The sequence below is a fragment of the Ascaphus truei genome, chromosome 1 (genome assembly GCF_040206685.1).
Source record: "Ascaphus truei isolate aAscTru1 chromosome 1, aAscTru1.hap1, whole genome shotgun sequence".
NCBI classification, from domain to species: Eukaryota; Metazoa; Chordata; class Amphibia; order Anura; family Ascaphidae; genus Ascaphus; species Ascaphus truei.
In genome coordinates, this window is record NC_134483.1 from 86966594 (window position 1) to 86992124 (window position 25531).

The window sequence follows — 25531 nt, forward strand, 5'->3', positions numbered from 1 at the left end:
TGAAAAGGGGAGGCCTAGGTTAAGTTCAATATCACGTGCTAAAGAGACTAACAGTATAAATAAAAAATTGAGTAGTAGTTTGCGAGTTGTAAATTTGTGATGTTTGCCATTAGAATGAGCGGTGGTTGGAGTGCTGGTTTTCAGAGTTCTCCATCAACATTCAGTAGATAATGCAAGGCTTTTGAGTAATCCAGGGTGTATGAGGATATTGGGTGTGGACTAAGAGGGATGAGTTTGTATTGGATAGAAAGTAACATTTCCATGAGGTCACAAAGAACAGAGTTGAGATAAGTAGCAGGTTCATTATCACAAAGGTAGGTAACTTTGCATGAAGCTGTTGTAAGCCAAGTTAGTGTGTGCATTGAGTAGACAGCAGATATGGGCCTTTTACTCGCCACTGAAAGTGTGCTGCATTTGCAATTCTAGGGTCTGTTGTGCAGACAAGTGTGGGATAGGCTGCAGTAAATATAGTCTAGGTTAATGGTTTCAAGCCCTGTCTGTGAAGTATATTAACCAAGTCGAAGTTTCATGGTCACCCCATTGAACAAGTAACTTACCGATGTAGCAACCATTATTGCTCCTGCAGGACAAAGCACCAGTGGGAGCAGCTGCTATTCTAAATGCATTAGCCGTGTGTGAAAAAGGAACAGGGCTAATGCGCTATTGTATCCGCTGGCGCTCCGGCATCTACAATAGGGCCAGCTACATCTGTAGGAATAGATACATGAAACTCTGATAGTCGATCGCAAGTGAACAAAGTTATCGGACGATCGCAGTGCGATTGCCCCTTCTGGATTTCGTGAATAAACCCTTTAATTTCACTGTCTCAAGCACTGAATTGTAGACTCTTAAGCTCTACAGGGCAGGGACTTTGACCCATATTTACTTAGCAATCTTCTGCCATCGGACACTTTCCAGCACTGGAAGACACCTTGCAGCACATTGACTTGCGGCACCTGAAGAAGTCTTATGGCAGAAGATGTCTTAAGAAATAAGGCCTTTTCTGTCTGCAGAATTCTATGTACCGTAATGGGGTTGTCATAAATTTTGTTTTTGTTTTTTATTAATGGTAACAATAGGAAATTTGATAGAGTGCATAGCTGCAGAAGGAACCAATTGGTTAAAATGTAATGTTTCTATATTTCTAAAACTACAGTCAAAAGAAAACAATTGGCTTTATTGTAACTATTTTTCTGCTTTCTCTCAGGCAGTTGGTTTCATGCTCAGAAGATGGCAGTGTTCGCATTTGGGAATTACGATCAAAACCGCAACTTCAAGCCGAGTCTGTTCCAGCAGGTATTTTCAATAGTTTACGAAGATGACCTCAAATCAAATAAGAAAGTGAAATGAAAATATCTACATTTCACTTTATTTGAGGTCGTCTATATGTGCATGTAGCTCTTTCACGTAAACCTCTGAGGTACATGTATGAAACAGACAACATTCTGATAGAAAACTATGTACAGTAGTCTAATGCAGGGGTGCGCAAACTGGGGGCGCAGGATTTTCTTGGGGGGAGGGGGTGCAGCGGTTGCAGAGGCCCCTCGCTCTTCCCCAAGGCATTTAAATTAAATGCCAGGGGATCGCGTGAGGCCTCGGCAACTGAACTTACCGAGGTTCAGCCGGCTTCAGATGACGCGTTGACATGACAAAGTGGCGTCAAATGACCCGCGTTGATGCCCGTCACATGGCAACGCGTGACGTTGCATGACCCCACTGACGCTGACAGGCAGGTAAGGGGGCACGAGCACCGGGGGAGTGGATGCGGGGGGCGCAGCAACAGAAGTTTGCGCATCCCTGGTCTAGTGTGTGTGTGTGTGTGTGTGTGTGTCTGTGTGTGTGTGTGTGTGTGTGTGTCTGTGTGTGTGTGTGTGTCTGTGTGTGTGTCTGTGTGTGTCTGTGTCTGTGTTTTGATAGTTGCTAATCTATTTTTAACACCAGCTACGTTTCATTCTGGAGTTTTGTATGCAGTACATTAAAAGGTGTGAATTACTTATCTTTAAGGTTGAAACGTTTACATTACTTATTTACTATATACGCTACATTTGTAGTTCATATAGTTATGTTTTCATTCTGGAATGATTTAGAAACAAACTGTACATTAACTATATCATATTTCAATGTACTGTAATCATTTAGAGAATGTTTCCTAGCAACATTTTATTTAAGATGTTACTACTTTATGAAACCACAAATGTTGAGTAGTTTACAAAGGGTCGGTAGCTGTGTTGGTCCTTCCATGTATGAAGAAGGGAGTAGGGGTTATGATGCCTTGTATTGGACCAACAAGTAGTTGATGTTATAAGCTTTCCAACCTCTCTGGGTCATTCATCGGGTATGGCAGATGTCTGGCTGCGCTGTATATAATATTGTGTTTCTGTGTTTCTGTGTTTCTGTTATACCCAATGAAGGAACCTGGGAGTTTCGAAAGCTTGTAACATATCAACTACGTGTTGGCCCACCTACACCCTCTTCCTCCTTTGTTAATACAGAGTAGTAGTCAATACATATTTATTTGAGAATTGGCAATTAAACAGAATAGGAAGGAAATATTACTAAATATATCTTTCAGTATTTGCATATTTAAGGAACATTTAGAACAATTTGCGTACAATTACATCTTATGGATGTGTTGTTGCTTTCTGTCATATCATTCAGCACAAAAATCAAGTGCAAATACCATTTTAAATGAAACCATGTGAACACACTTGTGAAAAATAAGAATATACATTTATACAGTCCTCTGGAAATAGTTCTGCTCGAGAAGTGGACTCAATCCAAGTCCATATAAGATTCACAGAAGATCAGGAGCGCAAATATATCCAGGTTTATGTCAAAGTTAAAAAAAGACACATAGTGCAGTAACGTTTTCAAAAAAAGTGAACACACACTTACATACACAAGTTGGTTACGCAATACAACCGCACTGCCAATATCACTCACGGAACATGTGAGTGAGCTACATATTTCTGTAATAATGTCACTTTTTTTAACGTTACTTTTACATGAACCTGGATATATTTGCGCTCCTGATCTTCTTTTGTTCCCGGGAATATTATAATTCAGCCTTGTGAAGTAATTATTTTTAAACCCTTTTTCTGACAGAATATTTGTAACGCCATGTTTTACAAGCACCGCCGGCTGTAAGGGTATCAATAACATGGCACATTTTCTGTTAAAGTGATCGTTGGTAAATGCAGCTTAAGGAAATATAACAAATATGATATTGCTTATTTTATTGTATGCATATATTGATAAGTACATTTTACTTTAATATTGTTTTAGGTTTCTTCAGTATGTGGGGATTTGGAAAAGCAGGCAAGCATTCTAATCAGACAGTTAAGAAAATGCATGACAATGGCATAGTAGCATCGCTGGAGCTTATTGGTGATTTGATCGGGCATTCTTCAACTGTACAGGTGTGATATGTCCCCAAATGGTCCTTATCTGTTCAGTCATCTTGTATCTATAAAAAATGTGTCCTGTAGTGGTGACCAGTTTTTGTGGACTCGCGCAATAGCATATATTTGTTTCAGTACAGATGTAACAGGCTTCATTTCTATCGATTTTTGTCATATTGTGCACCTATGTTGCCGTTGAGTTGGATGGGAAACTGTGTCACTCGCTACATTTGTACGTCATGACCACATGTTGGAGAACAGCGAAATGCAGGCATATTGACTACAGAAAATATTAATTGTGGCAGCATGAAGAAATGAACCACCTTGGCCAGTGCTGCAGTCATGAATATACTTTAGTTGTGGGTGCACAATTTTGACTGAAGATGAATAGCTTGGAGATCTGAATTTAAATAAACGCATTTAGGGGATGGGTTTACCCTGGACAAGTCGGCAGCAACATTATTAATTTACATTGTGATCATTTTCTATACCTGGGTTTACAAGATTCACACACCTGTTTGCTCTTTCCTGGGCATCCTCTGTTAACTCTGGATTGATGGGTGTCACATAGGATATAATGCACATTAGCTATGATTATCAAACTTTTCACTGGAATATCATTATTCTTGTCATTGAGCATTCATTTTGCGTCTTATGTTTTACTGAATTATTGCTAATCTAGATGTCCTTTTTCTGTAGATGTTTCTGTACTTTAAAGAGCATGGGCTAGTAACATGCTCTGCCGACCAACTCATCATTTTATGGAAAGAAGGGAAGCGAGAGTCCAGATTACGCAGCCTAATGCTCTTTCAGAAGTTGGAGCAAAATGGTGACTTGCAGCCAAGATTCTCTCTTAACTAAGAGCTTTATTTGTATATATCTGTTTTGTGGTTTACAGTATTCTTATAGTAAGAGTTGTATTAAAAATACGACCGTAGAAGTTACACATCATAGTTTAATTATTTATTGTTGATGTTTACGAACAGAGTTTATTTTAAAGGGTAGGTCACCGCTGCCAGTCAAATAGGAAAAATAAACTACCAATGAGTTTTTATTAAAGTGGGTTCTTAACAACTCTTAAAGGTTTTTTTTATTTTTTTAAATAAAAAAAATGAAGCATTTTTTTTTTTTTAAACATTCTCTTAGTCCTCTTTTTAACTGTTAAGATAATGATGCTGTCCTAATTGCTTCCCAAGAAGAACAAAGGCAAGTGACTTTTGACATTTAAATATGTGATCAAATATATATGAGCTATCGGTGCTTTATCCTCACTCTGGTTTCAGGCAGGGCTGAACTTCTCTGCCAGTGGGACAGTGTAGTGCAATGGTTATAAAGCAACATCCAAGAGTAGCACAAACCACATCTGGGATTAGGGTTACCAATTTACCCAGATTTAGTGTGTCTTCTGAATTTAAAAGGATGTCCCATCTTAAACTGGTGGGGAGAACTTGCCGATCTATGCTTGAGTGACATTAAAAAAAGACCCTTTAATACTACAATCTTCTGACTGCTCAAAGCTGTGTTGCCCAGTATCTGATATGAGCCTGTTTAAACTTGTTCTTTAAATACAAAGTGTGTACTGTATGTATATATGTGTGTATATGTATGTATGTGTGTGTGTGTATATATATATACACAGTGACGAGAAAAGGTTTGTGAACCCCTTAGATTAAGATCTAATAACATTTTAGGTTTGACATATGTGAAATGTGAACATACCAAATCCTAATAATACATGAAGATAACCTGATCAAAGAAATTACACAAAAACATGATACTTTGTCAACATTTATTTATCCACAAATGATTCATCATTCAATATTCATGTGAAAAAAAAGTATGTGAACCTTTAGGTTCAGTACCCCTTGAGCAGTAATGATTACAACTAAGCGTTTCTTGTAACTGCTGGCCAGTCTCTCACATTGGGTTTGAGGAATTTTGACCCAGTCGTCCTTTCAGAACTGCTTAAACTCGGTGACATTTGAGGGCTTTATTGCATGGACAGCTTGCTTCAGGTCCTGCCACAACATTTTGATGGGGTTTAGGTCCGGACTTTGACTAAGCCATTCTAAAACGTTGAATTTCTTCTTCTGCAGCCATTCGTTTGTAGATCTGCTTGTATGTTTGGTATCATTGTCTTGCTTCATGACCCACTTTCGGTTCGACTCACGGACGGATGGCCTGACATTCTCCCGTAGAATGTTCTTATACAATGCAGAATTCACGGTTGTGTTGGTGATGGCAAGCCGTCCAGGTCCTGAGGCAGCAAAGCAGTCCCAAACCAGCGCACTCCCACCATCATGCTTGACGGTTGGGGTGAGGTTTTTCTGTTCGAACACAGTGTTTGGTTTTCACCAAACATACCGTTTCTCATTGAGGCCAAAAAGTTCTACCTTTGACTCGTCTGTCCAGAGAACATTGTTCCAAAAGTCTTGTGGATCATCTATGTGCACTTTGGTGAACTTCAGACTGGCAGCAATGTCCTTTTTAGAGAGCAGTGGTTTCATCCTGGCTATCCTTCCGTGAACACAATTTTTGTTGAGTCTTTTTCTGATAGTTGAGTCATGAACGCATTAGCCAAGGTGAGAGTGGCCTGCAGATCTTTGGATGTTACTCTGGGGTTCTTTGTGACTTCCTGGAGGATTTGCCGGTTTATTCTTGGGAGAGATTTTGGTAGGACGACCGCTCCTGAGTAGAGTGACACTGGTCTTAAACTTTCTCCATTTGTAGACACTGTCTGACAGTGGATGGGTGGTGCCCCAAATCCTTAGAAATGGTTTTGTAATCCTTTCTAGACTGATAAGCATCAATAACTGCATTTCTGAGGTTCTCAGAGATTTCTTTTGATCGTGACATGACGTGTTTCCACACATCTGTATGGTAAAGACTCACAAAGTTTCTGATCTTTACAGTGGGTTGGGCCTCCCAAACTCACCTCTGAATATCTACTTAATTATTTAAAACACCTGATTCTAATTATCCCCTTTAATTTAGCTGATAATAACAGGGTTTCACTTACTTTTGCACCTACCCTGACTCTTAATTAGTCATTGTTTGTCTAATTTATATATCATTTTGTGACATAAAATTGGTTAATATAAACCCTATTGGATATTTAAGAAAAGGCTGGTTTTGATTCAAGAAGGTTATCATGGAAACACTGCAGAAATTCCATAATTATCATTGGGGTTCATAAACTCTCTCTCCACTGTATATACACGCTCATGCGCACACACAGTTATAGCAGGCCTTATTACTCCCGAATGTAAGAAATAATCCTGTAAATATCGCATGCGTTAGAAAACGGACGCATTACCTTTTTCAATAGTGCCGTGGTATTTTTGGCAAGAAGTATCATGGCAGCGTTAACGCATCTCATTAATCTGTGAGATATTGTGTGTGTGTGTGTGTGTGTACACACACTGGAGACTCATATGTTAGAAGTTGACATTGGAAAATATTTGCTTTGCAGTAATTTATTAATTCAGTTATTCATATGTTGCACTTTGAAATAATGTGTAAAAACGATGCCTGATTTCATTTTGAGGTTGTATTGTTAAGCAGATTGAATGGATGAAAGGAGCCATTTGCTTGTAATTACTTTTGCATGCTGTCCTGCTCTGTAGGCAACAGTACTTTTTTAAAGCAGTGGCAGGAAGACAAGCAAATGATTTATCTTTTTTTGTTTGCGTGCACGATAAAATCACACCTTCCACTGGTATATTACCGCGATTTGTTTGTGTGTTAGTGTAAAACATCTTCATGTTTTGATCCATTCATTGAGCAACTGTCTGAAGCTTTTCCTACTTGAAGAATAAACTTTTCAACACCAGTAGAGCAATCGATTTGCCAAGGGCCAGGAGAGGTAGGCTTGGCAAATCTTTGTGGTGGAACTACATTTGTTAGAGTTTCTAACAATAGATTTAATTTCTATAAAGAATACAGTTTAATCATAAACCTCAGATACATTTTCAGGGAGCATTAACATGAGAGAGATTACATATATGCAATTTGCTAACCACAGCTGCATGTTTGCAAAATACATTTTTGTACAGAATTTGTTTCTCTTCCTATCATTTGAAAACACTACTGAAAATCTTCTTCATTACCTACATCATTTTAGCATAAAATACTCTTTATGGCCGCCATATTTATAACATTCTCTTGTCAAGAGTATGTGCAAATAGTCATTTTGAGTCACCGTTTAGTAATCTGTCAGTGACAAAAAAATAAAATCTTTGTCATCTTTTTTGCCATAACAAATGCATTAAGTGAATAATCGTAACTACTCACCAAGTTTCCAATTTATATGTATACATATAGAACAGTTTGCATGAAGTTTAGACAACGTTCCCTAATATTTCCGCCCACGAAGAGCAAGTCACATTTACCCTCTTCAGCAAAGCAGAGTTACAAGAGCCTATATTTACTAATGTGTTCTATATCATACGACCCCTTCTGGTGCAGGAAGCCACCTGTACTTAAATGGACCGAAAGTGTCTTCTGGCACGAGAAGGTAGCTTATAGCATAGCCCCACTATGTAAACATTGGCCATAAGTTATTTTAGTGCTACGGGGGAAGAATATTGTTAAAGCAGCAATCTGCACTGACTGACTCGTATATAGAAATTGCTGGTTTCTCTCGTATCTATGTGCCATTTTTGTATCTTGGTGTCATTTTCCATTTCTGAGACTCCCATGGAAAAGAAGATCCCAGGAATGTATTAACATAGCCGTCAAGGATTGTCATAGATCCCAGTGAAGAAAAAAAAATGGGGGAAAAAACATTAATTCATACATCCTTTAAAAAAAAAGATAATTTCAAGGCAGTTTAAATAATGCAATTGATTTTTCTTACCTGTGTTCAGTTTATTTAATGCAACACACGCCACATCCACAAAATATCATCATCTTTATTATTACACAATAGTATTTATATACTGGCCAATGAAACAAAGATACTTTATTTTTTATTTTAAGTTCTCCATGTGTTTTCAACTTAAAAGTTTATAAAAAAAAATCAAAAAAGTGTTGGAGTTTTTTTTTTTTTTTAAACTGGATTACTTGGGCCTTACAATTTTCCAATACAAATATGTTGATGTCTTGAATGCACTGATGTAGTTTACGCATATGTTTGAAATGGAATAAAATTACCTTTAACATGAAAATGAGTCAGTACTATGTTCCTATTCTTTGTCAAACTGGGATGGTGAAAAATCAAAAATGATTCATTGTTCCACACACAACTTCTCAGCATTACTACAATTACTCTGTAAATTACAAGTTTTAAAATCGATAGGGACGATTATCATCTAGTTTGCCTGTCCTGCTAATCATTGCTGTAGCACAGAGAAAAAGGTGTTGAAGTACCAAGGCTTGGCCACTTAAGTAGTGTTGCCTGGTATATTAGGCAGGACACGGAAGCAATCTGTACTTAATCTGGCAAAATCAGCCAAAGGGCTGTTCAAACCCAGCCCAAATAATAGAGGTCTTCCTCATTAACTTCTATTGGTTGATGGACATCGAACAACCGGTACCCAAAAGATCAAATAAATAGGAAGTACTGGATTATCCAATTATTTGTATGAGAATTGTGCTGACTTTTTTTATTAGCAAAGCAGAGAAATGCCAGATTGCAACATGAATCACGGGGGGCAGTGGCAGGGGGAAGCATTGAAAAGAATGGTTGATAGGTTGCATCAACATCAAAAGTATATTTTTAATCAAGTGAATCTGATTGTCAGCACAACGTACCCAACCACATATCTCAGTGGCTGAATAAGTGGCAGGTCTGCTGCTTTCTTTCAACAGTGATTAACACTGTCAAATCATTTGGCACACTTTAATGATGTCAACCTTCATAATTGGCGATAAAAAAATTCGAACCAAAATTTGAATCCATATTACTTTGGGAGCCACCGACTCCCATATTTAATGATATATGTAATCATCATAGGAGAGACTTCTGGTTACAATTCAATGACATACATAAATATAAAAAATGATTTCTCCTTTTTAACCTTTTCACTTCCTCTGCCAGTAATAAGGTCTGTTACAGGCTGGTAATAAGTATGACCTTCACTGGCTGGTACGAATTGGAACTCCTCTCAATAGGAGCTCCTAAATGCCTTCACTTTTAAAGCCCTTTTTCCCCAATACAACAGCACACGGTTTGAGAAACCAATATAGGTTACTGAAAAGCAGCTTCACATATTGGGCAACATGTTTCAAGGTTTTTAGTAAGTTGTGCACTGCAGTCCTAGCTGCAGCACACACCAATACATTCCAGCATTATCTAGTAACAAAGGGGTAATACTTCTTGTTTTTACAGCCAATAGAATTGTCAATCCTAGCATGGTGTAAAAAAACAAACATTTAGCAAAGTGTAAAATCAACATTTTTGAAAAACATATTAAAGGTTATTTGACAAATTAACTCACATGATCGTCTTAATGTATACTGAGACTTCACACAAACTAATTAATCAGACTTACACAATGCAGCATTATAATACAAAGCAAACTGCTTTTTGCCATGTCAAAGGAGTGTTCTATTACAATTCCAACAAAAATATAGCTTATGTACATTTCTCTGCATGTAAATTTTATGAATGTTTCCATTTGTTTAACTTGGTACAAAACATAGAAAATATATTGGCACGTTACATAGTTACTTGCTGATAACTTCATTGTCATAACCAAGCTACTTATAAATAGGCCTGTATTAAAATGAAGCTTAACCAATTCATAATTACTTAAGCTGTTTCAGTTCCAGACAGGCCAGCAGTGCATTGATGACCACTTTGGCTTTGATGAGGTTAAACACTTTTAGTGACAACATAGTACGTTTTTGCTTTAAATCACAGCTTGTATAATGAAACCTGAAGTGCACGCACAGCTTGTATAATGAAACTTGAAGTGCACAGTGTTAAAAACGGAATTATTTCATTAAAATCAGTTTACATATTGTGTGTATACGGCTTCTATGGTACTGTACAAAGACTTTACTAAAATCTGCATTGATAATTTGCATTTAAATTTATGATCACATAAGATGTACAAAAATATGTATTTGTGCTTCGGGAGATTTGCAAGTTAAAATACCCTTTTAAACTAATAAAAGATATGGCTGGTTTTACCCTATATACCTTCTGCACCTGCAGGGTTTTACATTATGCAAGTAAAACACTGAAATATATAGTTTACAACCCCATAACAAATATACAGATCAATAGATTATCATTTAATGTAACACACAATAGATGGGGGGTTAGGGGGGGATGGCAGATCTAAAATCTTACAACTTTGTTCCTGAATACTGATCTGCAGCTTTACAGAAAGTGATCAGTCTGATTCCTTTTCCATTTTTTCTTTTTAGAGGTTAAATCCTCTCTTTCTGAAAGTATGGTTTATTACACAGACTTTTACAGATAGTGTCTACTTAAGTAACAACATAATTGTTGCATTCAATAATTCTGTACAAAGCTAATGTGTTATTTAATAACTTCAAATGAATATTATTTTGTGATGAAAGATACATTACACTTCATTATATTTTAGAAGAAAAATGACATTTCCACATGAACATTACTTTTGTCTTTATATGGCTTCTGCTCGGTTGCTAAAGTAGATCAAACCAGGTTAAGAGTTCCACTGAAAAGATTTAATAGATCAGTGGGGTAGACTGATGCAGAACGGCATTTCATTGGTCTTTTTCAGAAAACACTTCCTACCCCAGATTTGCTTTGGATAGGTAAAAACGGCAACTGGAAAATGGCATTGGTGGGACACGTATGCTTTCCAAATAGGCATTTAAAAAATAAAAAATACATTAAACATTTTCTGTGGTGCTCAAACACTTTTTACTAAAAAAAAATATCTTTCAAAGAGGGAAGTCTGTTGGGGTCGACCAATGTTCTAAAGCTGTGCCAATTTTGCATCTTATTTTTGCTTCATAGAAAAGTGATATTAGTTGAGGGCACTTTTATGGCCTTATTCTAAGAATAGCTTCAAAGTATCATGCTACGGTCTTGCAGTTTCCCATTAAGTACGCCTACGGCAGTGGTTTTCAACCTTTTTTTTTTGGTTAAGGAACCCTATAATTATATTGTCAAATTTTGCAGTACCACAACCTCTAATGGCGTGTCTGAGATCAGATGCATTGTAAGGAACCGCAACTCTTTCTAATAGCGCATCTGAGATCAGAAGCATTGTAAATTCTTTTGAATTTGGTACATTTTCAAATGACCTCAAAATTGCAGGGAATCCTTTAGGGATCCTAAGTGCCCCTGTTGAAAAACACTGGTCTACACACAGCAAGTTTCCTTCTCCTATTTCTTCCTATTGGTAGGCTATTCAAGGCAGATGGGAAGCCCTCTAACAGCATGCAGTATTTTATCTGATAACTGCTACTAGGAATAGGTGTTTGGTCTCTCTCTCGGTCTCTCTCTCCCTCTCCCTCTTTCTCCCTCTCTTTCTCTCTCGGTCTCTCTCTCCCTCTCGTTCTCCCTCTCTTTCTCTCTCTCTCTCTCTCTTTTGTATTGGCTGTAAAGATCCGAGCGGGGCTATTAGCCTCCTGAAAATATGTACACCACATTGAAATTCACAGACTAATGCATTACATGCTCTCACTTCAGACTTCAAAACTATACCTACGTAAAAATATGATGCCAGCTTCATTTGGGTTGCTTTTAGTGTGGCCTCACAGAGGTCCAGCTAGACAAACACTGGAGAAGAAGCAAAGACAATATTTGAAGCTCTGGCATTTCAAGTATTTAGACGTGTTATCCCGAGGAGACAAGAATCCAGTGGTGTGGTATTGGAGCATTGCTGCTTATTGCATTAGAGAGGGTTTGTCTCCTACAATATAAAATAGGAACAGAATAAGTCTGCTGATATTTTTCAATTGGTATTCAACCTGTCTTGTAAAAAGAAAACTTTGAAAGACAGCCCCATAAGTGATGACACGTTTAGCCCTTTACACTTTATACAAAGTACAGTATGTGTCCTATGAATATCAAGATGCACCTTTTTTAGGGTGCTACTTTAGGTTTTGGCCTCTTTAAGTCAACTTTATAAATTATAGTTGAGCACACCCAAAATATACAGCCTCCAAAATGTTTGTGAGTATCTATGGTCATTAATTTATACACGACTAGTTTAAGTCTATAGACCAATTGCCAAAAAGGGAAACAGTATAAAGTTCCTGCTGTAGACTAACCCAATGGTCCAACTGAGGGCATAGACATAGTAAATCACAAAAAAGATGGAGGTCTCTGCAATTTTGTTTGCAACTAAAACTGCTCCATCTTTTGTGTGATAAACATTACTAATTTGATTCTGAACATAATATTGAGCCAAGTTTGTGGTACAGAGTGATGAGACGTTTAAAAATGGTCTCTTGGTAGGTCCTTCATTCCGCAGGATTATTTAAAGGTCTTTATATTAAGCATCCTCACATAAAAGGTGCTCATAATCTAATCACTGAGCGCTATTATACACAAAATGTGTACAGTATATGTTCATTGCAAGTAAATCTAGTTCTAATGACCGTTATATCAATGAAATGTTTGTATGAAATAAAAATGTCTATTCATGTGTTCCTTTTTATAGGGGTATTTTTGTGTGAGGAATTTGATAAACTGATAATGTTTACATGTCAAGCCCAAAGAAATAGTGCAGAAGTAAAACTGATTTTCCAAGGAACTGTTTTTCCATTGGTTCCAGACTATGTAGAAATGTGTTGCGATTTGTGGTTACTTGGTCAAAGATGATGTAATTATGTCACTCACTACTTAACATAGAGAAAATTAAGCTTGATTATATTAATTTGTGACAAATTGTAAGTTAACCAAAGTTTGGTACATAAATTGGAACAGTGCAAAAAGTTGCCCAAACTGGCGTTATTCATTACAGTTTTATGTCTGGCAAAAGATCTACAGATGCAGCGGCCATTATTCGAACATTTACCAGGGTAAATCCTGGGCTATGCCACGTGGTGGTCTGAGATGTTACATTGCAGACATAATGGCCCATCGGATTAACACAGCGGGGGTCCCTGCTGTGTGAGCCCTACCGGGGTCTGCCTGTCTGTAAGAGACGCGAAGTAAGAGATAGGCTAAATCAGTCACTCGACCTGCGCGCCTCTCAGGCGATCGCGGGGTTTTTGTTTCATTTTAAACATTACAGTAATGTAGCAGGGGGTCTCCGGAGCTGAACCGCATTGATTTCAGGTCCGGGGACCCCCTACTTCCCGAGACGTGACGCGAGACATTTCCATGCATAGGAGATACCGGCACCCCATAACGGGGCCTGTATCTCGGGAAGTAGGGGGTCTCGGGACCTGAAATCAATGCGGTTCAGCTCCGGAGACCCCCTGCTACATTACAGTAATGTTTAAAATGAAATACAAACCTGCGATCGCCTGTGAGAGGCGCGCAGTTAGTGACTGATTCAGCCTATCTCTTACTGCGAGTCTCTTACAGACAGGCAGACCCCGGTAGGACTCACACAGCAGGGACCCCCGCTGTCTTAATCCGATGGGCCATTAGTCTGCTGCGGCAAAACGAGTGAGGATCACAGAGAGATCTCGAAATCCATTTCGAGAAATGTTCGAATAACGGCCGCTGCATCTGTATGGAAATCTATCCAAAGCGCGGCAATTACAACAAATGAAGTTGTCTACTAAGTAGGCACTGCAGGGGATAATGATCATTAACTCACATTACAATGAATGATGGTTAACACTGCAATAAAGATTTTGGAGATTAGTCAGTAGCCACCAAAGAACAAGTTCATGTAAAATGGATTAGGATAGCAGTTTGCCTTGCAGGTTTTTGATGCCAGACGATCTTTAAAACATTGAAAAAAAAGCACAAAAAAAAAAAAGTGGGCTTCCCTAAGTGCATTGATAAATAGACCCCTTTGTATTTCCTTTAAATCCTTGTCACCCCAGGGGCCTTGACAACTGACCCTCGTCGTGTTTGTCGTACATTGGTTTTATGTACACTGTACAGAAAATAAGTGTCCATTGTCCTGTATTACTACATTGGTAAACGATTCACAGTGCAGGTAGGTCGAGAGGTCACTGTTTGATCTTTCTTCACTTGCTTGTATCAGATGAACACCTGAGACTCTTGCACTTTAACTCATCTAACGATTTCCAGTACTTGTAGTTTTCCGTTAAGTGTTGTATGAGGTTGGGCAAATGTGCAAAAGCTGAAAGAGAAGTACAGTAGATGAAAGTCATTCTTCAGGAAAGAAACATTAAAATCAGAATTGTAAGGCAATGCATTGCAGAGACATTTAAAGTTGTTGCTAATGTTCAGGACTCCCTGGAAATAAACATACATCAATGTAAAGTAGTATGGAGTATGAGTACACATATATACGACTTTGAACACTATCTGCAGCCTATACAACTCCAGACAGCACAGGATTCGTCAGCAAAATTAGGTATAATTAGGCAAATTGGGAAGATATTTTAACAATTTTAAAGAAATTTAGCAATACAGTACTATTGTTACTATAAAAAGTTTGTAATGCAGAATCCAAGATTTTAAACAGAAAGTGTCTGCGTGTGCGTGTGCGTATAATATATATATATATATATAATGTAAATTCAATGTAAATTATATACAAGAAAGGCAGGTTAATCTGAGCAAACACATATACCTGCTAAGGCGCTTTGATCTTTATCTCCCCAGGTGAATTATAGATTTGGATGCCTGGAAGAGACTCCTAAATGGACCCCTCAAAATGTTCTCTCCCCCCTAGGTGTATAAACTTTACAGATTCATGATATCTGCGAGTCATTTGGGAGCCAGAGATGTTCCATATCCAAAATCAGCTACAAAAAGACCAAAGATAAAAGACCTGATTCCATCAGATAAGCAACAACCACTTCTTATAAAGATGAAAGGACCACTCTGTGAGTCAAGATCAGGGAAAATTTGGACTATGACACCAACTGGTATCACAGGAAGCGGTCCTTCCGATACCAGGCAGGCAATGTCTCCTCTTTAAGGACAATGTGAAGGAATAGGAGATAAAACTCCTATGCAATGCTCACAGGGAACATCCATGTATCAATGCAAACAGTAATGTTGTTCCATATACACACAGCTTTGTACTTGAATCAGTATATCCATATCACTAATAACCCTTAAAGCCACTCTTTGTAGACTCCCACTAACCTCTGTAAGGGGTATATTTTGTATGGGTGTCACAGGCCATGGGTACAGTGAAAGAAGGAAAAAAAGAACTCACAAGTCTCTGGAAATCCAGGTGCTGTGGGGCGTGCTCCTACCGAAGTGGTATGCAATGCAGAAGATTCTTGAATGGCGGTGCAGCTGCCTTGGAAAAAATTAGTGGGACCAAACTTGCAAGGAACTGGGTACAACAAAGTTTAATGGCACATAAAAACAGCAACAGACAAACTCTGATGACGCGTTTCAGCCACAACGGGCCTTTGTCAAAGGCCCGTTGCGGCTGAAACGTGTCATCAGAGTTTGTCTGTTGCTGTTTTTATGTGCCATTAAACTTTGTTGTACCCAGTTCCTTGCAAGTTTGGTCCCACTAATTTTTTCCAAGGCAGCTGCACCGCCATTCAAGAATCTTCTTTAAGGACAATGACAGATAATTCTCATGTCCATTTTAAGTATTTTTATTTTTTTTACTGTTTTATGCATGCACCCAGAAACAAGTCCCTGGGAAAATGAGAGCATGTTTTTAGGTACAAGGGTCTGTGAAAACTAATGATATGTTTCTCCGTCCTTAGGTCCTAAGGGAAGTTTGTTAAAGTGAATTCCACACAGTCTCATTATCTGCAACATCGAACAAGGGAGATAACAAAGATATTATGCTACTGCGAATGTCAGGAAGAATTTACCTGGTATCACAATGTTATAATAGTATCCCAGAATAAGACATTGTTAAGAAAATAAGTATCTTAATTATCTGAAAACACAACAAAGGGTGTGGCAATGTGGTGGTTCAATGGACCAAAACCAGAAGATAGGGGTAGCTGGGACTGCCCCAGTCTTGCAGCATAGAGACTGATAAATAGACACCAATATCAACATAAGTTATAGTTTCATTAAAGAGCTTTAGAGATTGGCTTTTTCATCCTGTTCTTAAAAAGTAATTATGAGCTACTTCATTGTTTCTGCACTATGTACAGCACTACATACTATACACTATCACGGGCGTAGCTATAACTCGGGGGGCCCGCTCAGGGCCGTCGGAAGGGAGGAGATCTGGGAGATTTGGCCCAGCGGTGTAGCAGTCCAATCACTGAGGTCAGGGCCCCCTTTCCCCCCCAGTCCCCTTAACAGCCACGGTGACAGCTTCAGTCAGTGCTCACAGCACAGCATCAAAGCTGGATCGGGAGCTGTGAGTGAGGGGGGGGGGGGCAGGTTTACTGAGAGAGCAGGCAGCAGAGGCTGGGGGCGGAACTGAGGCAGGGAGCTGCAGAGCTCTGCCCTCTCCTGCTCTCCATTACATCAGGGGAAGGAGTTACTATGTGCTGATGTGGGAAGGTTTGTGTGTCAATTTGCGGTGTGTGTTTCAGTCTGTCAGTGTTTCAGTATGCTGTGTCTGTTTGTGTGTAAATTTCAGTTACACTTTGCTCTGTCAGTGTGCTGTGTGTGCTTCAGTGTCTGTCAGTGTGCTGGGGGGAGGGGGGCACAGTTGGTGAAACTTGCCCCGGGTGCAAAAACACCATGTTTCTCCCCTGCGTTTATGCATATTTACATTATCAGACGCATCAACAGCAGCTCGGTCAGACCTCCACTCCTCAGAAACAGTCAGAAGCCCCCTCTGCTCTTCAGCTTCTCCCCCCTCCTCATCCTCCCAATACCCCCCCCCCTCTCATCCTCAGGGGGCTCTATTGCAGTGTCCGTGTGTTTGGTGTTATTTTTAGTGTGGGGGGTTTATTGTAGTGTGTGTGTGTGGTTGTGTGTGTGTGTGGGGGGGGTGGGGGTGGTGAGTTATCGTAGTGTGTGTAGGTGGTTATTGTAACTTGTGTATTGTGGGGGGGTACTGTATTGTAGGGGTTGAATTGTATCTGTGTGTGGCCAAGGTGGAGGGGGGAATGAATGTGAGGGGGGAATGAATGTGAGGAGGGTATTGAGGGAGCTGGATTGAGTGTGGAGTGGGGTGGTTACGGAGTGATAGCGGGGGGGAATTTGAAAGGAAAAGGGGGTAGTGAGGGAGGGGGTATGAGAAGGGGGAGAGAAATACATGAGGTGAGTGAGGATGTGTAAAAGAGGGGGGGGGGGGGGGGCTCGCAGAGCCACCATCACGTGCGGGGGGCCAGATGGAAACTCCTGAATCTACAGAATAGAGCTGGCCTAGCCCGCATGGGTGGCTACAGCTATTGACCGGGGGGTGCGGCCCCTCCCCCCCAGCTAGGCTGTTGGTCGCGTGCGCGATCAGGGAAGGCAGTTGGGGTGGTTAGTTTTTAAATAGAGCCAAGGAACAAGCAACTGTCACTTGTTCCTTGGCATTCAACGGTTTCACACACTCTCCTCTCTTCTCCTGCGTTTAGTAGGTTAAAATTGTTTGATTTGGGCCCCCCTCCCGGGGTGAGGGATTTTCCCTTCCCTCCTCGTGGTGAGGGACCCTCCGCCTCCCCCCCGTGTGTTTTTGCCGGTTTTGCCGGTGCTCGGTGCTCGGGGGGGGTGATTGCAGGTAAGGCTGTTGTTTTTTGTCCTGCGTGGGACCTCCCTTCCTTCCTCGTGGTGAGGGACCCTTCGCCCCCCCCCCTTCCCCCCGGTGTGTTTTTGCCGGTGCTCGGGGGGAGGGGGTGGGGGATTGCAAGTAGGGATAGGTTTTTGTCCTGCCTTTCGTTTTCGCGCGGTTTTATTGGTGGCAGCGGCGGGGGGAGGAGGGAGAAGGATGAGGAGAGTGACTCCTACCTGGGTCTGATGCGTGTAGGAAGGCGCATCGGCGTGCAGGAGGAGGTTTTTTGCTTGGCGCCGTTTGTGAGCCCTGTTCCTGTCCTCCTATTGTGGCCGCTTGTGTGGCTGGGGGGGGGAAGAGAGGCTCGCCCAGCCCACGCTTAGCCGTGCGGTTGGGCTAATGGCAAGGGAACATGAGTGTCATGTGGTTCCGCCTCCTGACGATGATCAGGGGGTGGGGTTTTTTGGGGGGGGCTGGGGGCAAGGCGGTTGTTACGGCTGGGGGAGGGGGCTGTTGGTGGTTTGGCTGGAATGGTGGGCTTTTGCCCCCCCCCTCCTCCCTCCTCCTTGGGGAGATATTGGCCCTCTTCCTTCCCCCTCTTTTTTCTTTCCACTCTTTTAAACAGTGGGAGGCGGTCAGGTGGGGCTGTCCATTTAAAAAAAAAAAAAAAAAAAAAATGAAAGAAATAAAGATATATATTAAAAAAAAAAAAAAAAAAAAAGGTTTTTTAAAAAACAAAACAAAAAAAAAACCCCTTTTGAGGTTGGTCTTGGTTGTGGTTAATGGAAGCCAATTTTAAGGTTTTTCGTGTCGTGGGTGACATCATACTTAAAAAAACAAAAAAAAATAAAGATACAAGCATTAATGCGGGGTTGTTTATGTTATTACAGCTTTAGAGCGGTTCTAAGTCTATTCAAGTGAACTGGTTTTCGTGGAAGATCGGCCAGGCAAGAGTTCAAGAGTAGTTTGCTGGCAGGATTTAGGTGGTGGAATTAAACCAGTGTTTGACGAGCCATTGGATAAATTACAGCGCTAGTAGCGATGTCCTTTCAGGTCAGCACCATGCAGCTTTTGGCGGAGGCGCACAACCATGAGGAAGGATGGTTTCAGAAGCAGATGTGTGCACTAGTGCTGAAAGCTGGAAGTGATCAAGGAAGTTTGGGTAGTCGTGAAAACGCGAGAGGACAGGGCGGTTCCCATGCTACCTGCGCTGAGGCGTGGCCATCATCAAGTGATGAAGGGGGTCCTAGTTACGGAGCACGGGAAGCATTGGTGGTGCAGAAGGGTATGTCATGGCGGAGTTTTTGGAAATCACAGCCTATTTGGTTGAAGGCTGGGTGACTTTTGGGAGAAGCCTGGGAGATGGGTCCCCACATGAACAGGTGTGGGACATGGGCCCCTGGAAAAAACAAGGGTGGGACATGGGTCTCCACAAAAACAGGTGTGGGACATGGGTCCCTGGAAAAACAGGGGTGGGACATGGGTCTCCACAAAAACAGGTGTGGGACATGGGTCCCCACAAAAACAAGTTTGGACATGGGTCCCCACAAAAACAGGTGTGGGACATGGGCCCCTGGAAAAACAGGGGTGGGACATTTGTCTCCACAAAAAACAGGTGTGGGACATGGGTCCCCACAAAAACAAGTGTTGGACATGGGTCCCCACAAAAACAGGTGTGGGACATGGGCCCCTGGAAAAACAGGGGTGGGACATGGGTCTCCACAAAAACAGGTGTGGGACATGGGTCCCCACAATAACAAGTGTTGGACATGGGTCCCTTGAAAAACAGGGATGGGACATGGGTCCCTGGAAAAAACAGGTGTGGGACATGGGTCTCCACAAAAACAGGTGTGGGACATGGGTCTCCACAAAAACAGGTGTGGGACATGGGTCTCCACAAAAACAGGTGTGGGACATGGGTCTCCACAAAAACAGGTGTGGGACATGGGCCCCTGGAAAAACAGGTGTGGGACATGGGTCTCCACAAAAACAGGTGTGGGACATGGGTCCCTTGAAAAACAGGGATGGGACATGGGTCCCTGGAAAAAACAGGTGTGGGACATGGGTCCCTTGAAAAACAGGGATGGGACATGGGTCCCTGGAAAAAACAAGGGTGGGACATGGGTCCCTGAAAAAAAAAAAAAAAAACAAACAAAACAAAAAAAAAAAAACAAGGGTGGGACATGGGTCCCTGGAAAAACAGGGGTGGGACATGGGTCCCTGAAAAAAAAAAAAAAAAACAAAAAAAAAAAAAAAAAAAAAAAAAAAACAAGGGTGGGACATGGGTCCCTGGAAAAACAGGGGTGGGACATGGGTCCCAACCTTATAAAAAAAAAAAAAAAAAAAAAAAACAAGAGCATGGATGGAGGCGAGCAGTACTGTAGGTGCCTAAGTGTTCCCTTTCTCCCCTTAAAAAAAAAAAAAAAAGAGGGGGATTTTGGGAGGGGGCCGACATGCTCGCTATAGCCGGTTACTGGGGAAAGGAAGGCTGGAAAAGGATGGTTGGTAATAAAAAAAAAAAAAAAAAAAAAAAATTTTAAAAAAAAGGTTGGGGGGTTTGGTCCCAGCCTAGAAGAGAACGTAGGTAAAGGATTGGTCCTTTTAAAAAATAAATAAATAAATAAATAAGAGTTTATTCAGGAATAAAGGTTAGCTTAATTGGGGGTTTAATATTTGCTTCCTCATTTACAGGTAAATCTGGAACGGCCGGGACGCGGTCGACCTCGCTTTGTGGCGCTGGTACGTCGTCCACGGCTCGCAAGCGGTCCGGGCCTCGGGTTGAGCTTGCTGTCAGAAGCTTAGAGGACAAGGGTCTTGGGGCAGGTCCCGACAGGCGGTTCAAAACACCGCCGGGACTGGGGCATCGAAGGGTAAGCGAAAAAGAGTTGCTTGTTTGGGAAATAAGGGCGTTACCTTGCCGGGCATTGTTAGCTCCCCTGGGCCACAGGTGTTGGAGTTGGGGTTAGCGGGCGATGCCGAGGCAAGAATGATTAGTGTGGTGGTTAAGGGCGTTCAGTTAGCTTTATTGCCGATGACAACGTTATTATCCACTAAGCAAGCAGTGGAGGCATACAAGTCAAGTGAGCAGCAGGGGGGGTCAGATTCAGTGCTTGACGTGGGGAGCAACCGTGGAACAGTCGGTGGAGAGTTGGCTCAGGTGTCTTTGGGTGTGGAGAGTACAGCAGGTTGTACCCTTAGCACAGTGCCGAAAGTTATTCAAGATGCGTTGGCATCGGCCACAGCATTGCCGGTGCATGTGGCGGGACAAGGAGCTGATTTAACGGCAGTTGTTAGTTTGTTAGGTGAGCATCCGGTGGTGAATTCAGGTGCTGGGCAGGGGACAGGGCTCGGAAGGCCATTGGCAGGTTCAAAAAGCTTGCCCGGTGCGGCCTATGGGGACTCATGTACGACCATATCACGTTCCTTAGGCGTGCATTTGTCAAAGGAAGTAAAGGAAAAGATTTGGGCGGGTGATTACGTTGAGATTTGGTCATTGCTTCCGGGTTACAATGAAGCGGTAGCTAAATCGAAAAAAAAAAAAAAAAAAAAAGGGGGAGGCTAAAAAGGAGGATGTGGAAAAGCGTCTTTTTCCTCGCACGTTCAGTAATTGGTCGCAGGCATTTGGGATTTTGGCGGGCGTTGCGGGGGAAAAGGATCCGCATTTATGCTCGGCGCTTTTTAAGTATTCAGGATACGATTAGAAAAGCGTTTCAGAAACACGGGGGGTCGTCCTTTCGTGGGTCAAATAGCCTCAAAGGGGTCTGGTGGGAGCATTTTCAGGTGCGCACATCAGGGAGAGGGCGTGCAGGTGGGAAGCAGTCGGGGGTATGTTGGCGTTACAACGAGTTAAGATGCAATTTTGAGAATTGTAGATTCCAACATACTTGCGCTGGGTGCGGGGGTCAGCATCCCAAATCAAAGTGCTTTAAGAAAGATAGTAAGGGTTTCAAGGGAGCAGGACAGCAGGCTGTTCAGGAAGGCGGGAACGCCAGTTTTAGCAGAGGCAATGGCGCCTTGGCTGGAAAAATACCCCAATAGACGGGCAGCTAGCTTATTACGAGAGGGGTTTAAGGAATGATTCAGGATCCCCTTTGAGTATCAGGAGGGATCGGGGGGCGAGAGGAATTTGAAGACGGTCAGGTTGAATGGGGATGTGGCAAAAGAAAAAATTGATAAAGAGATTGAGTTGGGCAGAATGGCGGGTCCTTTCCTTTCCCCGCCCCCAAAAAATCTTAGGGTGTCACCGTTGGGAGTGGTTCCGATAAAGGAGGCGGGGGCTTTCAGGTTAATTCAACATCTGTCTTACCCGAAAGGGTCGTCAGTTAATGACGGGATAGATAGGGACTTATACTCCATAAGCTACGCCACTTTTGATCAAGCGGCGGCTTTGGTGGGAAGGATGGGGCAGGGGGCATTGATGGCGAAGGCTGACGTTAAGTCAGCTTTCAGACTCTTGCCGATACATCCAGATTGTTTTCATTTATTGGGCTGTATGTTGGAAGGGCGTTATTTTGTTGACCTGTGTTTAACTATGGGTTGTGCATTGTCTTGTTTTTATTTTGAAACATTCAGCACATTTTTGGAGTGGGTGGTCCGCAATAGGGTGCAGGCAGCAGGGATCATACATTATTTGGATGATTTCCTTTTCGTTGGTCCGCAGGGGTCTGATTTGTGCGCAAGGTGGCTTTTTCATTTTCAGCCATGGCGCGCGAATTTGGGGTTCCTTTGGCGAATGAAAAAACAGTGGCACCCACAACCACTCTCAGTTTTCTGGGCATAGTAATTGATTCAGTGAACAGGGAATATAGGTTACCTCCTGAGAAGTTAGTTGTTTTGGAGAGTATGATAAAGGATTTCATGCTTCTTAGGAAGGCCTCATTAAGACAGTTTCAGGTTTTGATGGGCCATTTGGTGTTTGCAGCTCGCATTATGCCTGTGGGAAGGGTGTTTTCCATGCGCTTGTCAGCAGCTACAGCGGGGGTAAGGCGTCCCAACCACTTCATTCGGGTCACAACAGATATTCGGAAGGATTTGGCGGTGTGGCAAGAATTCTTACAGAGTTACAACGGAAGGACGTTGTGGAGGGGGCGTCCAGCACGGAACGATGAGCTGCAGCTATTTACGGATGCGGCTGGGTCTTTAGGGTTTGGTGCATATTTTAATGGAGCTTGGTGTGCGGAGGAATAGCCAGAGGATTGGCGAGGGACTCAGCTTATCAGGAATCTGACATTTTTGGAACTTTTCCCTTTACTAGTGGCTCTACATCTTTGGGGGGACAAGTTTGCTAACAGGGAGGTGACGTTTTGGTCCGACAACTTGGGTGTGGTGGAGGCTGTGAATAATTTTGGTTCACGGTCCCCACCAGTGTTGGTTCTGTTGAGGCATTTTGTGTTACGGTGTTTACAGCTTAATATAGGTTTCAAGGCTAGGCATGTTCCTGGAGTGGAGAACAACATTGCTGATGCATTATCACGTTTGCAGATGGAGCGGTTTCGGAGGTTGGCACCGGGGGCAGAGACCCAGGGCGAACGGTGCCCAGCAGTCTTGTGGGATCTGGTAACGGAGGTGTGATTGATTTCATCAAGGCTTCACTCGCCCCGGGTACGTGGGGTGCTTAGGTGGCTGCTTGGCGAGAATTTCGGGAGGCGGAAAGGTTGGCGGGAGGAAAGATCTCGGAGGTAGACATTTTGCTGGGTCACATGATGAGTTTGAGGGACAAGGGTTTAGCTGGTGGATCCATAGGGAGAAAGATGGCGGGTATATCGTTCTTCCTTAGGCTGAATGGTAGGGTTGATGTGTCCAAGTGTTTTGTGGTAAGGAAGGTGCTAGCAGGCATGGTTAAAAGGATAACTAGCAGGGACGGCAGAAGACCAGTGACGCCGGTAATTTTGGAAGGTTTGTTGCGGGCCACAGACGTGGTATGCTCTTCCAGTTTTGAGGCAGTACTTTTTAAGGTCACATTCATCATAGCATTTTTTGCAGCTCTGCGAGCAGGTGAATTGGTTTGTGTATCGAAGAAAGGAGGGGGTGGCTTGCAGTGGGCTGACGTAAGTTTAGGAGAAGGTTTGGTGAGGTTGCTGGTACGGAGGTCTAAAACGGATCAGAAAGGAAAGGGAGCGGGGATCTTGTTGAAGGGCTTGCCTGGAAGTGTGGTGTGCCCAGTAAAAGCGTTGGAAGTTTAGTTGGCCATTAGGCCAGAACAAGGGGGTCCACTGTTAGTGCACAAGAACGGGGGGGCATTGTCAAGGTTTCAATATTTGCGGGTCTTTTGGATGTGTCTCAAGCAGCAAGGGTTAGAAGGGGGGCAGTATGGAACGCATTCTTTTCGCATTGGGGCAGCGACGGAAGCAGCACGCGTTAGGCTCGCGGTTGCAAAGATACGGAGGATTGGGCGCTGGAAGTCAGACAGTTACCGGACATACATCAGGCTGGATTTGGTAGGGGAGAATGTTGCGATAGAGTAATCACTCTGCTGTTGTTTTTCTTTTTTCCCACCATGTTTTTGCCTCCTCAGATTTCGTGGTAATTTGGATCGTGGGAGATTCAATGGTACACTGGGCGGGGAAGAGGGCGGATTCGCGCCCCTATGGAAAGAATTTAAGTTTGAGTATGGAGCAGGTGGAGGTAACGTGGTGGGGGATGAGAAGGATGCAGTGGGGACGTCTTTTTCCGCTGCTAATTTCTAGGGCCAGGGGTAGGAGGGCACCGGACATCATCATTATTCATGTTGGGGGTAATGATGTGGCAAAATTGCGGTCGATTGATTTATTCCAGCAGATTAAGCAAGATTTGGCGCGCATGTTAGCGTTTTGGCCAAAGGTGCAATTATTTTGGTTCGAGATAATATGCAGGTTGGTTTGGAAAGGTGCGCGTATCCCGGGGAGAGTTAACAAGACGAGGAAGAGGTTAAACAGGAAGGTGGGGAATTTCTTGGTTCAATGTGGGGGTTGGGTCATTCGTCACCCGCAGTTTAGTTTTAAATTGAGTGGATGGTTTAGGGAAGATGGGGTACAGTTGTCGGATGTGGGTGTGGATATGTTTAATAATGATTTACAGGAAGGTTTGGAAGAGGTCATAAGGGGTATGGCGGTACGGGTCTGATTTAAGGGGGTTAAACAGGCCCGTTGGTGGCGGCAGTTGGGGGGGGGTAGGTGCTTGTTCCCCAGAAGTGGCTCGGGGCTGGTTATCGGGGGGTTTGAAGCAAGGGGGCAGGTCACCGGGACGTACTTCCGGGTGCCCCCTTTGCGTTGCCCAGCCCTGAGCATTCTGGCGCGGACAGGTGGTACGCTATCCCCATTTGTGTTAATAAATAAGCCGCGGCCTTTTACCTCCATATATGTGTCCTCTTGTTATTTGTATGTCTTTATGTAGAGGGTTTTTATGAGAGGGGGGGGGAAGCTCGCGCCTCCTTGGTCATAGAGCTGGCCTAGCCCGCATGGGTGGCTACAG

The 25531-nt window shown here is 42.5% G+C and overlaps 2 protein-coding genes across 5 annotated transcripts in view; one reads left to right on the top strand and one right to left on the bottom strand.

Annotated features, from left to right (window-relative positions):
* WDR41 (WD repeat domain 41) overlaps positions 1-8569 on the top strand; it is a 50827-nt gene extending 42258 nt beyond the window's left edge. The window contains exons 11-13 of the mRNA XM_075591085.1: positions 1208-1296; positions 3286-3419; positions 4101-8569. Coding sequence (XP_075447200.1) covers positions 1208-1296; positions 3286-3419; positions 4101-4262 — 385 coding nt within the window. The 3' untranslated portion in view covers positions 4263-8569. The remainder of the gene's footprint in view (positions 1-1207; positions 1297-3285; positions 3420-4100) is intronic.
* A 5343-nt stretch (positions 8570-13912) lies between these two features.
* The window catches only part of PDE8B (phosphodiesterase 8B), a 323957-nt gene continuing 312338 nt past the window's right edge, over positions 13913-25531 (bottom strand). For all 4 annotated transcript variants that reach the window (XM_075591122.1, XM_075591112.1, XM_075591105.1 and 1 more), the window contains exon 22: positions 13913-14617. In XM_075591122.1, coding sequence (XP_075447237.1) covers positions 14502-14617 — 116 coding nt within the window. In that variant the 3' untranslated portion in view covers positions 13913-14501. The remainder of the gene's footprint in view (positions 14618-25531) is intronic.